At 51.6% G+C, this 12,573-nt stretch overlaps 2 protein-coding genes across 2 annotated transcripts in view; one reads left to right on the top strand and one right to left on the bottom strand.

The window, feature by feature from the left end:
• LOC139311676 (uncharacterized) overlaps positions 1-12,573 on the bottom strand; it is a 396,884-nt gene that overhangs the window by 149,281 nt on the left and 235,030 nt on the right.
• LOC139313426 (zinc finger protein 202-like) lies at positions 4,494-12,273 on the top strand. Its single transcript, XM_070939038.1, has 6 exons — positions 4,494-4,509; positions 4,793-5,397; positions 5,652-5,766; positions 5,883-5,950; positions 9,670-9,799; positions 12,083-12,273. The coding sequence occupies exons 2-6, from the start codon at positions 4,984-4,986 to the stop codon at positions 12,271-12,273; spliced, it is 918 nt and encodes a 305-aa protein (XP_070795139.1). The 5' UTR covers positions 4,494-4,509; positions 4,793-4,983.

Raw genomic sequence — 12,573 nt, 5'->3', positions numbered from 1 at the left:
TGAAGTAAGGGAAATATATGAAATACTGATTGTTAAAATGATAAATGAATATTATAAAAAGCTGTTTAGATTTGGAATTTAAGATTTAGGGTGATATTTAATAGAATGTTAAATGTTAGAACAAGATGTTAGATTGAATGGAAAAATTGGATTTAGAACTATTTTTTCTTTATTTTTTTACTTTTTCTTCTTTTTTTCTTCTTTAAGATGGTAATGGATGAAATTCGGAATCTATACTTATTTTATACCGGATCAAACTTTTGCTCTAAAAAGATATGTTTTATGTTTAAAATAAATTTTTAAAAAATTCCAAAAAAAACCCCCAGTAATTGTGAGAGGGAACTTGGAAGTCCGAACCAATGATCACTTACACGTAAGTCATGTGCATGTCAGCAGCCAAAAAAGCTAATATAATCCTTGATTGTATAAACAGAGGCACAGAATCAAAATCATGTGAAGTATTAGTACTGTTTTATAAAGCCTTAGTAAGACCACACCACATCAAGAGGGATCCAGTCCAAGGCTCTGCAGTGATTCTGGGATATGCCTGATCTCCTCAGCCTCCACCTGCCTCCACCTTCCCTTTCCCCAAGATCCTCCCCCATCCCTTCCACACTCCCTGCCACCCCCATCCCGGGCAAGCTGCCATCTGGGACTCAGACTCCTCCCCACCTGGAAGGAGGCCGGCCAGCTGCAGGGAGATCCTGGTCTGGGGAGTCTCCCTCTACATTCCCCCAAATGCCCGTCTCAGCAAGGATCTTGGCATGGTGCTGCCAAAGCCTTGGTGCATCCTGGAATCAGAGGGTTGCCAGGGCTCTGGACACGGTCAGCCCCATGTGGCATCTGAAGAAACCAACTTAGTGTTCCTTCTGGGTCTCTCATGTGCCTCCTTCTCTTCCTTCCCTCCAGCCAAGCCCACTGTCACCATCTCCCCCACCAAGATGGACCCCACTTCCCCCAACACCATCCTCCTCTGCACCACGACGAGATTTTACCCATTGAGGTCCAGTGGCTGAAGAATGGGTGGCCGGAAAAGGAAGGTGTGGCCTTTGGGTAAGATCTCCAGAATGGAGACTGGACCTACCAGCTCCAGGTGATGCTGGAGACCCAGACCCAGTGGGGGTACCAGGTGGGGCACATCAATGCTCTGTCTTACATATTGGCAAAAAGGATCAGAACCCTAAATACAAGCTAAGTGGACATGATCTTGTAGATGACCCTCATTCTATCAAGGACCTTGGTGTACTCATCAAATGATCTAAGGGCCAAAGCCCACTGTACCAACATCGCCAAAAAGGCATTAAGGGTTGTAAACCTAATCTTGTGTTGTGACCCCGACTCCCAAGCCTGTCCTAACAGAGGAGGAGGACTCACAAGGTGATGGGGAGGAACTGACAAGGCCTCCCTCTCCAGGACCCTCCTCTCTGGCAATGCCTCAGGTTCCATCCGAAGGCCAAGAGGAACAATCTGGGATATGCCAGGAGGAAAGAATATCAGAACAACAACAGATAGGGAGTGAGGATGATGAATCCTGGCTTGATCCTAGGCAACGTCGGAGGGAGAAGCGTGCGCAGGAACGAAAGAGGCGTGGGAGGGCCAGAGATTGAGCTGAGATTGAGTTCCCCTGGGAGAGACACAGAACTCAACCTCTTGCTGCGAAGGCGCCGAGTCAACTGAACTGCGCAGGTCAAGTCGCGCCCAAAAACGGCCCGTCTACTTGCGTGATTACATGGTCTGAGAAGTCCCTGATTGGTGGGTGCCAGTCTAGAGGGGTTCTAGAGTTCACATCCTCCGGAGAGTTTTTTCTCCATCTCCACAGACGGTTCCTGGACAGGAAAGGAGAGGGAGACGGAGACAGAGCCACCACTGGAGACGCCGAGACCTTTGTCTGCCAGGGAGTCATTGAGAGGCCTTTCCTCCTACTCCCAAGCCCATCATCCCCACCCTCTCCCTTCCCCTCAGACGCTCTCCTCTTTCCCGCCTTTTCTACCATCCCGGCAGTTCGCGCCAAGTCCACCAGGGGGCAGCCTCCGCCCAGAGAAGTGGACATCAGGCGCTTCCCCATTGGTCCACTGGAGCCTTGCCTCTCTAGGACTTAGCACTCACTCTCCTTAACCCCTGGAGGCCTGGAAGAGGCGGAGAGGCTGTGGGAGAGTCAGGCGGGGGGGGGGGGGACATACAGACGTGTCCCAGGTGAGGGGGGGCTAGATGCCCTTTTAGGTTCCCAAACTGGAACCTGGTGGCTCAGCAGACTAAAAGCATTGTGATTAACACCAGCTGTCTGCAATCACTGTAAGTTCGAATCTCACCAGGCTCAAGGTTAACTCAGCCTTCCATCCTTTCTAAGGTATGTAAAATGAGGACCCAGTTTGTGGGGGCAATAAGCTGACTTTGTATAAATATATACAAAAGTATGAAGGCTATTGCTTAGCACATTGTAAGCCGCCCTGAGTCTCCAGAGAAGGGCGGCATATAAATCAAATATAAAAAAAAAAAACCTGTCCCGGGAGGTGCCGAAGGGTCCCTGGTCCTTCTCTGAAAGGGGCCTCCGGTCTTTCTCCTGCTCATTTGGGGGAGGGGAAGGGGGAGGGTCCCTCACTTGGGGGAGGACTAAAGAGGGGAAGGCAGGAATCCCCCAGGAGCAGGCGGAGGGTCTCCTCGGTGATGGGAGGGCTTCCCCAAGAGGCATGGGGGGAGCCCCAGAGTCGGGGAGGGGCTCGGAGGGCCAAGGCTGAAAAGGGCCCAATCCAGGAAAGGCTCTTCCTCCAAGATCCCTCAGGGGAAAATCTGTCTCTTTCGCAGTCTGAGCATCCTCAGGGTTTTCTCTGGCAGCTCTGGGGTCCCAACCCCCCCCCCCACTCTAGGGATGGAGCCAGATTGCAGCTGCCCCCCCCCCAAGGGCTGCCTGGTCCCCACTGACCCTCCCCTCCCCTCCCTCGCATGGAGGTGGAGCCCATGGCTCTCGGGATGGGGGCGGGGGCTTCGGCTTCTCTCCGAGGGGGACATTTTCCCAAAGGGGGGTCGGCATTTCTTGCCCTCCGCTCAGCTTGGAAAAGGATCGGAGCAAAGATTATGCTTTCCCACTCCCTCCCCCCCCCCCGCACCCAGCAGAATTTTTCCTTTTTTTCCCCCTTCTTATGCCACTCGGGGCTGGCATGAACCCCCCTTGAGCTGCGGGCCAACCAAGACCGAAGCCCCCTCGCCCCCCTTTCTCCGCTTCTCTCTCTGCGCCGAACTCCCCTCCATCGGGTGAAGTCAAGGGAGTCTCTGCCCGGAGACCGATGACGCTGACGAAGGGAGGATTCCCATTGGTCCCCCTCCTTCTCTGCCCTCCCAAGCCTGATATTCCAGACGAGAAAGGTGGCTTCCCTCCTTGGAACCCGCGTCTCTCTTGCTCAGAACGTCTGGACACAGCAGCTCCTTCCCATTCAGGGCTCTCTCCTCTCCCCCTCCCCAAACAGCCCCCCCCCAAGACCACCTGAAAGGGACGGTCACAAAGGGGCCCCCGACCCTCTCCTCCCCCTCCTTCCCCCCTTCGCTTTCGGGCACCGGGGCCAGCGCCCCCACCAGCAGCATCAGGGCCATGGAGGCTGCCCCACAAGCGCCCCAAAGGGAGGGGGGAAAGACGCGGAGGCTCCCAGTCCCAGAGGAGGAATCGGGGGGTCTGGATGGGAGGGGGCGTCCCTGCCAGGAGCCCCAGAGGAGGAATCGGCGCTTCTGGATTGGAGCCTTTTCCTCGGACTTTGGACCAATGGGAATCCCCGCTGCTGGAACGTCATCGGTCTCCGGGCAGAGTCCCCTGTGACGTCACCTGAAGGAGGAGGGAGAGAAGCGGGAAAAGAAGGAGCCTCGTTCTGAGGTAAAATTTCTGGCCTCTCCAGAGGTTTCCAGCTTTTCCTCCATTGCGGAGCCTTTTCCTCTCCCTACTCGGTCCCTTTCCAATCCTTTTCCCTCATGGAGGCCTCCCTGCCCGTCTCCTACCTTCCTCCCCTTCAGGCCGGAGTCCCCCAGAGAGCCCCCCGGTCCTCGTCTTCTGACCGCCCGCCCGTTCCTGACAGGATTTGGACCCTTTTGAGGCTTCCTCTGATCTCCGCCGAGCTTCAGGGCGGCTGTTCTTCAGGGAGGCTCCGGAGAGGTTTTTCTCCATCTCCACAGACGGTTCCTGGACAGGAAAGTAGAGGAAGATGGAGAAAGAGCCGCCTGTGGAGACAGGGAGGCATAGAGAGGGGCCTTTCTTTCCCCTACTCTCAAGCCCATCATCCCCGCTCTCGCCCTTCCCCCTCCATTGCGCTCCTCTTTCCCGCCCTTTCTACCATCCTGGCACTTCGCGCCAAGTCCACCAGGGGGCGCCCTCCGCCAAGGGAAGGGAACTCCAGGCGCTTCCCCATTGGCCCACTGGAGCCTTGCCTCTCTAGGATTTTGCACTCGCTCGCCTTAACTCCTGGAGGCCCGGAGGAGGCGGAGAGGCTGCGGGAGAGTCTAGCGGGGGGACATCCAGACGTGCCTCGGGTGAGGGGGGGGGCTCTTCCCGGGTCCCATGTTCCCCTGCCGCCCTCTCCCTGCAGGGGAAAGCGGGGATGCCGGGAAGGCGGCGGCGATCCGGGGAAGAGTCCAAGTCGGGGGAGAGAAGCTGGGCGGCCTCTCCAGCTGTCTCCTTCCCGGCCCTGCTCGGGGGGACCTGGGCCCTGCGCTGGGATGAGCCGCTTGGGGCTCCTGGCAAGTTGGGGGAAGGTCGCTCAGTGGCTGAATTCCACTTTCCAATTCTTGGCGTTTCTTTTTCTTCCCATCTCAGATACAGAAACTGGAAGCCATTTGTGGCCCTTGCAAGGCAAGCTTTTCTCTTGGGGGGAGAAGAAAAAGAGCGGAATCCTTTGCAAGGATCAATCCTGCAGCACCAGAAATGGTCCCGTGAAGGAAAAGGCATCTGGAGACCCACCAGAGTCCTTGGAGCCATTTGGAGTTGCTCTGCAGGTCACAGAAAGGATGGAGACACAACCTTTTGGAAAAGAGGGAAGCCGAAAAGGCCCTTCAGCTGCTCAGCCTAGGAAGTGGGGGAAGCTCTGGACAAGAACTGGGCAGAAGATCCTGGAGGAGGAAACCATCCTACCTTCCGATGTTCAGTCCTGGACCTCCATCCAATACCGGGAGGCTGAGGGTCTCCGAGGACTTTGCAGCCGACTCCATGGCTTTTGCAGGCGATGGATGAGACCAGAAAAGCTCACCAAAGCCCAGATGCTGGACCTGGTGGTTCTGGAACAGCTCCTGGCTCTCCTGCCCCCAGAGATGGAGGGCTGGGTGCGGGAGTGTGGAGCAGAGACCAGCTCCCAGGCGGTGGCCCTGGCGGAAGGCCTCCTCCTGAGCCAGGCGGAGGAGCAGAAGGAGCAGGTCCAGTTGCAGGTGAGAGACTTTAGGGAGCTCAGAAGGGAATAGAGGAAGTGTTTGAATACTTCACCCCTCCTTCCCAAACTTCTCTGGCATTCATCATATGTGGCAATTCACCAATGCTTGTAGGCAATTCTTCCCTTGTTTTTTCACTCAACCTCACAGATGGATATTGGGGGCTTTGAGGTTGTGTTCTGAATATAAGAATCAACTTTGTGTCATGTGACGTACATTAATTCTGCTTCTTTTTTCCTTCCTACTATTTGAAGTGTTGCACTGTGGAGATAAGCGATCCTGAGGGAAAGAAGAACCCATCAAATCCCCCTCAGGAGCCTTTTTTCAGGAGGATCCCTTGGGAAGATCCAAGTCCGGACACCACAGGAGGTAATGGAAGATCGTCCGATTGCCCATCTGTCTTAACTTTGTTCTCTCTTCTCTTCTATAGAATAGCTCCACCTATTTTGTTAATTATGCATTTTGAAATTATTTATTCCTTACAGAGAAACAAAGAATGAAGCTTTCTGGTTTTTCTGATGGGGATCAAACAGCGATTGACTCTCCAAATCAGGTAAGACATAGAAAAGTGATTAGATTTGTTTTCTCCATTCAGGAAGTGAGGTGGGTGTGCAGAGGGCTCCCTCCTTCTATTCCCCCCACCCCTTGTTTGGCCTGGATTATTTTTGTGTTCTTCCACAACATGGAGAGCAGAGTAGCAGGTTTAAGTTCCTGTCAGCCAACATAGCTTCCTCTGGTTATCTTGTTCTCCTAGGTCCGTGATGGTGAACCTATGGCATGCATGCCGGAAGTGGCACGCAGAGCCATTTCACCTGGCATGCGCAGCGTCGCCCATTCCTCTTCCGGGTTACTGGCACACGCATGCGCATCGGCCTGCTAGTCTTCTAGTTACTAGTGCGCATGCGTGCATGATGATCAGCTGGCTTTCATGTTTGCGGCAGTGCCAGAAACTGGAAGATCAGCCGGCCAGCTGATTGACGTGCACGCATGCATACCAGTAAACAGACGACTAGCTGGACAATGCGCATGCGTGCCCCCGGAAATCCATTCCCTTGCCAGCAAGGAGCACTGCCCCAGTCGCTCTCCTGCACCTGCCTGCCTGCCCTGTCACCGACACCGCGAGGGAAGGCCCTGAAGCTGTGCTGCCTGGGATCCACGTGGGCTGCTGCAGGGGGATGCCAGGCATGGCTGGCTGGATGCTGCCCAGAGCTCAAAGCTGGCAGGAGAATGAGGAGCCGCCGCTGCCTATTCCCCAGGACAAACAACCTACTGCCACAGCCTGCTGCCATCCTCTCTACACCACTGGCTGCTCCTTTCACTGGAGCTGAGAGCTTCCCTGTCTCCCCACCCGAACAGGCTTCTGGCGTGGCCCCAAGCCTCCGGCGGGGGGGGGGGAGGAAAGCCCCAGCTCTCCTGTCCTTACTGCTGCCACCCCCTCACCCCTGGCAACAGTGGTTCTCGCACTGCCACTTCCCCGGCGGCAGCTGGAATACCAGCCTCGGGCTTCCCTACCTCACCGCCGGAGGTTTGGGGCCACTCGGGTGGGGAGACAGAGAAGCCCCAGCTTAGCCAGCAGCTCTGCTCTTTTCCCTCTTCTGGGTTCCGGTGTGCCCCCTCACCTCTTGCAGCCAGGAGAAGCTGCCGGCAGGCAAGTGAACTGCCCCCAGAAGGACCAGAGGAGAGTGCGGTAAACAGTAAGAGGTGCGCTGGCTGAGAAGCGGTCATGCTCCCTTGGAAGAAGTGGCAGGAGAGGGTTGCACCAGCCTTTGCCAGCGTGAGCGGCTATGCTGGATGTTGCCCGGAGATGGTAGATGGCTCAGGTTGGGCGCAAGACAGCGAAGATGGTAGAAGTGGCTGCTGAGCGCAGGAGGGGGGTGTCCTTGGGACGCAGAGAAGCCAATTGGGTTTTGATCCCATGATGGGGTGGGTGCTGAAAAGTTAACCCTTGATCCCACCCACCTACCCACCCACCAGCGCCTGGATCGGGTTTCTGAAAGTAGAGGTGCCTGTAACGGGGCTAACCCCGTTCAAGGTAGTGAGCGGCATGGACTTCGTCCCAATGCCTGAGTACCCAAGGGAGCCCCCTTCCTCAGTCAGCTTGACCAATTGGATGGCCGCACTGAAAGCAACCTGGGAAAATGTCAAGAAAGCACTAGCTAAAGTGGCACAAACCTATAAGAAACAGGCAGACAAACACCAAGCTCCCCAATGGCCATTTCAATTGGGGGAGAAAGTTTACCTCTCCACAAAATATTTGAGGTTAAAACTCCCTAGCAAGAAACGGGGGCCAAAGTTTATGGGACCATTTCCCATAGTAAAGATAATCAACCCGGTCACGGTGCAATTGAAATTGCCCCGGCTGCTAGGGAAGATACACCCGGTATTCCATTGTAGCCTCTTAAAACCCGTGGTCGGATCAACCCTGAGGCCACTACCCGAAGCCCCCATACCCCGTGGTCATAGGGCGCCAGACCCATTATGAGGTGCAAAAAATCCTCAATTTGAGGTGGCACAGGAGAAAACTCCAATATTTAATGAAGTGGAAGGGTTACCCCTTATCAGAGGCATCTTGGGTAAAGAGTCGAAACATTCAGGCTGATCGCCTTATAGCCAAATTTCACACGGAAAATCCAAACAAGCCGGGTGGTGGGTCGCGTCCCTAAACTCTACATCTGTATTCAAATTTTTTTTGCTTTGCACAGGTCGCCCTTGGGAAGTGAGGGGAGCCGAATGTCAACTTGCAAAGCTTTCAAGTTGCCATGAGCAGGAGGGAGGGAGAACTGATTGAGCTGATTGATTTCTCTAACTGAAACTACATTCCACAGATGCTTTTCTACCGCAATCAGTAGAAGAGTTTTGGGTTTCACAGCCAGTCAAAGTGGTTAATTGGAGAATGTGATTTATGAACATGGCCAGGGAGGAGGGGAGAGAGAGGGTCATAGGGGAATGTAAATCTACGTAGGATTAGTTCTAACTGCATCCAAATATTGCCAAAATGGTGCTCCTAATAAATGACTGTATTTCTTGTGAAGGTTGGCTTGTGGCTCATGAATTAATTAGGGCATCTTTCGGAAACTTCACGGACAGGGCTCGTGCAGAGCCTGTGGAGGGTGAAAAACAGCCTTCTGGAAGTTCGGAAATGGGCCGTTTTCATCCTCCCGGAGGCTCCAGGAAACCCTTTCCAGCCTCCAGAGGCTTCAGGGAGGCGTGCTAGGCCCAAAAGGGAGCACGCGGTGTGCGTGTGTGCGTGTGTGTGAATACGCAGGGGGGCAAGCAGCAGGGGAGGTTCACGTGTGCATGTGTGGGGGGACGGCCCCTGCAACGGGGGGCATTCCATTATGGGTGTGGCCACGCGCATGCATTATCGCGCACGTGCCTTCGGCACCCAAGGAAGAAAAGTTAGCCATCACTGCCCTAGTCCTATTTTTCATGAAACTAGACATACCCAATTCCAGCAACCGTTCTTTATATGTTTTAGCCTCCAGTCCACTAATAATTTTTATTGCTCTTCTCTGCATTCTTTCTAGAGTCTCAAGATACTTTTTACATCTGACAACCAAACCTGGATGCAATATTCCAAGTGTGGTCTTCCAAAGACATTATAAAGTGTTACTAACACTTCATGTCATCTTGATTCTATCCCTCTTAATGCAGCCTATGATTCTGTTGGGTTTTTTTCTTTCTTTTTGGTAACTGTAGCATACTGCTGACTCATGTTTAAGTGGATGTCCACTAGGACTCCAAGACCCCTGTTGCCCTTGCTACTCTTCAGCCAGGTATCACCTATTCTTATTTATTTATTTATTTTATTTGTTTCCATTTTTATACCGCCCTTCTCCAATAGGACTCAGGGCGGTGAACAGCCAAAGTAAAAAACAGAACATACAAAATTTAAAAGCAGTTTAAAATAATTAAATATTTTAGCCGTAAATTAAAACAACCCAATTTAAAATCAATTTAAAATTTAACTCAAGCCAGCCCAGCTAGTTGAAATAAATAGGTTTTCAGGGCCCGATGAAAAATCCGGAGGTCTGTTATTGTACGTATCTCTGTCCTAAATGTAGAACCTTACATTTCTCACTGTTGATTTCATCTTTTTAGATGAGGCCCAAATCTGTGGATCCTTCTGTATCTTGAGTGTTGCTATTCCTGTCAATTTGGTCTAGTCTGCAAATTTGATGAGTTCCCCTTCATTCCTCTTGTCTAAATCATTCATGAAGATGAACAGATCTTGCGAATCCTCCTGTTCTGTTCTGTTTTTTCCATGTTCAGGAGAGTCTTGTGTCCTTCAAGGAGGTGGCTGTGTCGTTCTCTGAGGAGGAATGGTCTCTGCTGGATCCTGACCAGAAAGCGCTGCATTCGGAAGTCATGCTTGAAAACCATAGGAACGTGGCCTCTCTGGGTAAGAGTTCTCTAGTCCCCAATCAGAGAGTTCAAGAAGACAAATTATAGTTAATTTGTTTATTAAAAAACCACTAATCAGATATCATCTCCTGGGCGGGAGAAGGAAAGGATCTTCTCATACTCCAAGGAAGGAAAGAGTTAATGTCTCTTTCCTTAGATCAGTGGTTCTCAACCTGTGGGTCGGGACCCCTTTGGGGGTCGAATGACTCTTTCACAAGGGTCGCCTAAGACTTGAGACCCAGTCCCGAAATTATGAGTGTTGCAGCACCATGGTCATCTGACACACTTACGAATGACAGAAGAGGCGCTGTAACATTCACCCTACCTATTCCCCCACCCCATCCCACTTGGACTTACCGTATTTTTCAGACTATAAGATGCACTTTTTCCCCCCCAAAAAAGTGGGTAGAAATGTCTGTGCGTCTTATAGAGCACATACGGGCCTCTTTGGCCTCCCAAACCCTCTGTGTGTCCCTTTTTTGCCCTCCCTGGTGGGCAAAAAGGGCCCCACTTTTGGCCTGCGGAGGCCTTTGCGGGTCCCGTTTTTGCCCTCTCCGGCATCGGGGAGGCTGAAAATGGGATGTGCAGAGGGTTTGAGAGGCCCAAAATGAGCCCGTTTTGGGCTTGCAGAGTGCTTCTGTATGCCAGGGAGGTGGAAAACAGGACGTTTGAAGGCCAAAAATGATTTTTAGTTAGTGGAACAACTTGCCTCCAGAAGTTGTGAATGCTCCAACACAGGAAGTTTTTAAGAAGATGTTGGATAACCATTTATCTGAAGTGGTGTAGGGTTTCCTGCCTAAGCAGGGAGTTGGACTAGAAGACTTCCAAGGTCCCTTCCAACTCTGTTATTCTATTCTATTCCTTAACTCAAAACTGACAGAGTAATTGACAGTGTTCCAGAAAAACCTCCGCTCCAATTAAAAACTCTGAGGCAAACATTTTCTTAAAGTTCCATTTACTAGAGTAGGTATACTGGCACATCTTGGGAAAACCTGAATCTGAGAGTTCCGGGTTTTCTCTCAGTAAATCAAAAAACCCCAAACCATCCCCTCACTCATCAGTCAATCACATGCTCCAATTGTCAGGGTTCCAAGTAACACCCCCAACGAAATCAAACTCCGAGGCCTGAAGTTCCTCAAAGCTAACTTTTATTAGAGATGTCATATTGGCACATCTGGGAAAACCCGAATCTGAAAGCTTCCGGGCTTTCCTCACCCAAAAGAAAGTTCAAGATCCTGCCCACATCTTCCACATGTCCCACACAGCTCCAATCAGTTCTTTCTTGAACAGAAGACATTCTCCAATTTCTTCTTTGTAAAGTTGCTGGACACCATGGCCTTGAACTTCTCTAGAGAAGTTTGTTATGGCTATATCTACTTCACTCATGCAATCCCCCCTCCCAACTTCCCATGGGAGGATAGTGGCAGGCCTGGATCCTGAAGGCACAAAGGTAATATGGCTTCCAGGCATGACAGGCGAACCCCCCCCCCCCCCCTCAGAAGGGCCTGTAAAGGAAATAACATTCAGGGGAGTTAATCCACATTTAACCACCCCTCCCCACCCCAGGGGGACCCTTTGGCTTGTCAGGGTATTTATCATGGAATTACTTAATCAGCCTATCTGCTTTGACGTTCCAGCTTTTATCGCAGGTGGCCTCAGCCAAAGGTACCTTTCCAGTGTATAAGGTATTGTAACTGTCCTCTACAGTATATAGTCTGGAGTCTAAGATTTTCTTGATTTTGTAGTGGGTCTCCCCTTCTACCACAATGGGAGGAGGAGGTGGCTGGGTTTGGGGTCTTATACTGGACCCAACGGAACGTTTGAGTAAGCTACAGTGTATTTTCACTAATATGCAAGGGAGGCTTAACTGCACTGTGACCGGATTAATTATTTTCACTATCAGAAAAGGACCTAGGAATTTTGGACCCAACTTTCTACTAGGCAGTCTCAATTTTATGTATTTTGTGGAGAGAAAACTTTATTCCCCACCCGAAAGGGGGGTTGAAGCAAGCGGTGCTTATCTGCTTGTTTTTTATATTCCGCTGATGCTTCGGAGAGTGCCTTTTTGGTATTCTCCCACCCCTTTCTTAACGACTCCATCCACTCTGTCAATGACATGGATGAGGGGGGCTCTCTCGGCAATTCTGGCTTGGGGACAAATTCCATGCCGCTGGTGATTTGGAAAGGAGTGAGTCCAGTGCTAGAATTCATTGCATTGTTGTACACCACTTCTGCAAACGGCAGTGAATCTGCCCAGTTCTCCTGCTGGTAATCCACATAGCATTTGATGTATTGTTCCACCATGGCGTTTGCATGTTCCGCGGCTCCATTCGTGCTCGGATGGAAAGCCGAACGGAGCCCGTGTGTGGACCCGATGGATCTCAGGAACTCTCTCCAGAACTTTGCTGTGAATTGGACTCCTCTTCGAAATTATGTGGCGTGGTGTTCCATGTAGTCGGTAAATGTGCTTGACGAATAGCTTTGCCAATTTCTTTGCAGAGGGTAGTCCAGAGCAAGCAGTGAAATGGGCTTCCTTTGAAAATCGATCAATGACAGTCCAGATCACTGTGTTTCCCCCACTTTCTGGGAGCTCAACTATGAAGTCCATTATGATTTCCTCCCAGGGTGTGCTAGGATCTGCCACCTGTTGCAGGAGACCTGGTGGTTTGCCAGGTATGTTTTTCATCGCTGTGCATGTGGCACAAGTTCTAACATAGTCTTCCACCTCCGCTCTCATTTTTGGCCACCAAAATTGTCTCCTAGTGAGGTGTA

This window comes from Pituophis catenifer, unplaced genomic scaffold (genome assembly GCF_029215685.1).
Source record: "Pituophis catenifer annectens isolate HBS135680 unplaced genomic scaffold, rPitCat1.0.hap2 SCAF_2, whole genome shotgun sequence".
NCBI lineage: Eukaryota > Metazoa > Chordata > Lepidosauria > Squamata > Colubridae > Pituophis > Pituophis catenifer.
Note: the sequence above shows the minus strand (reverse complement) of the source record. Positions and strands in the feature narration are given on the sequence as shown.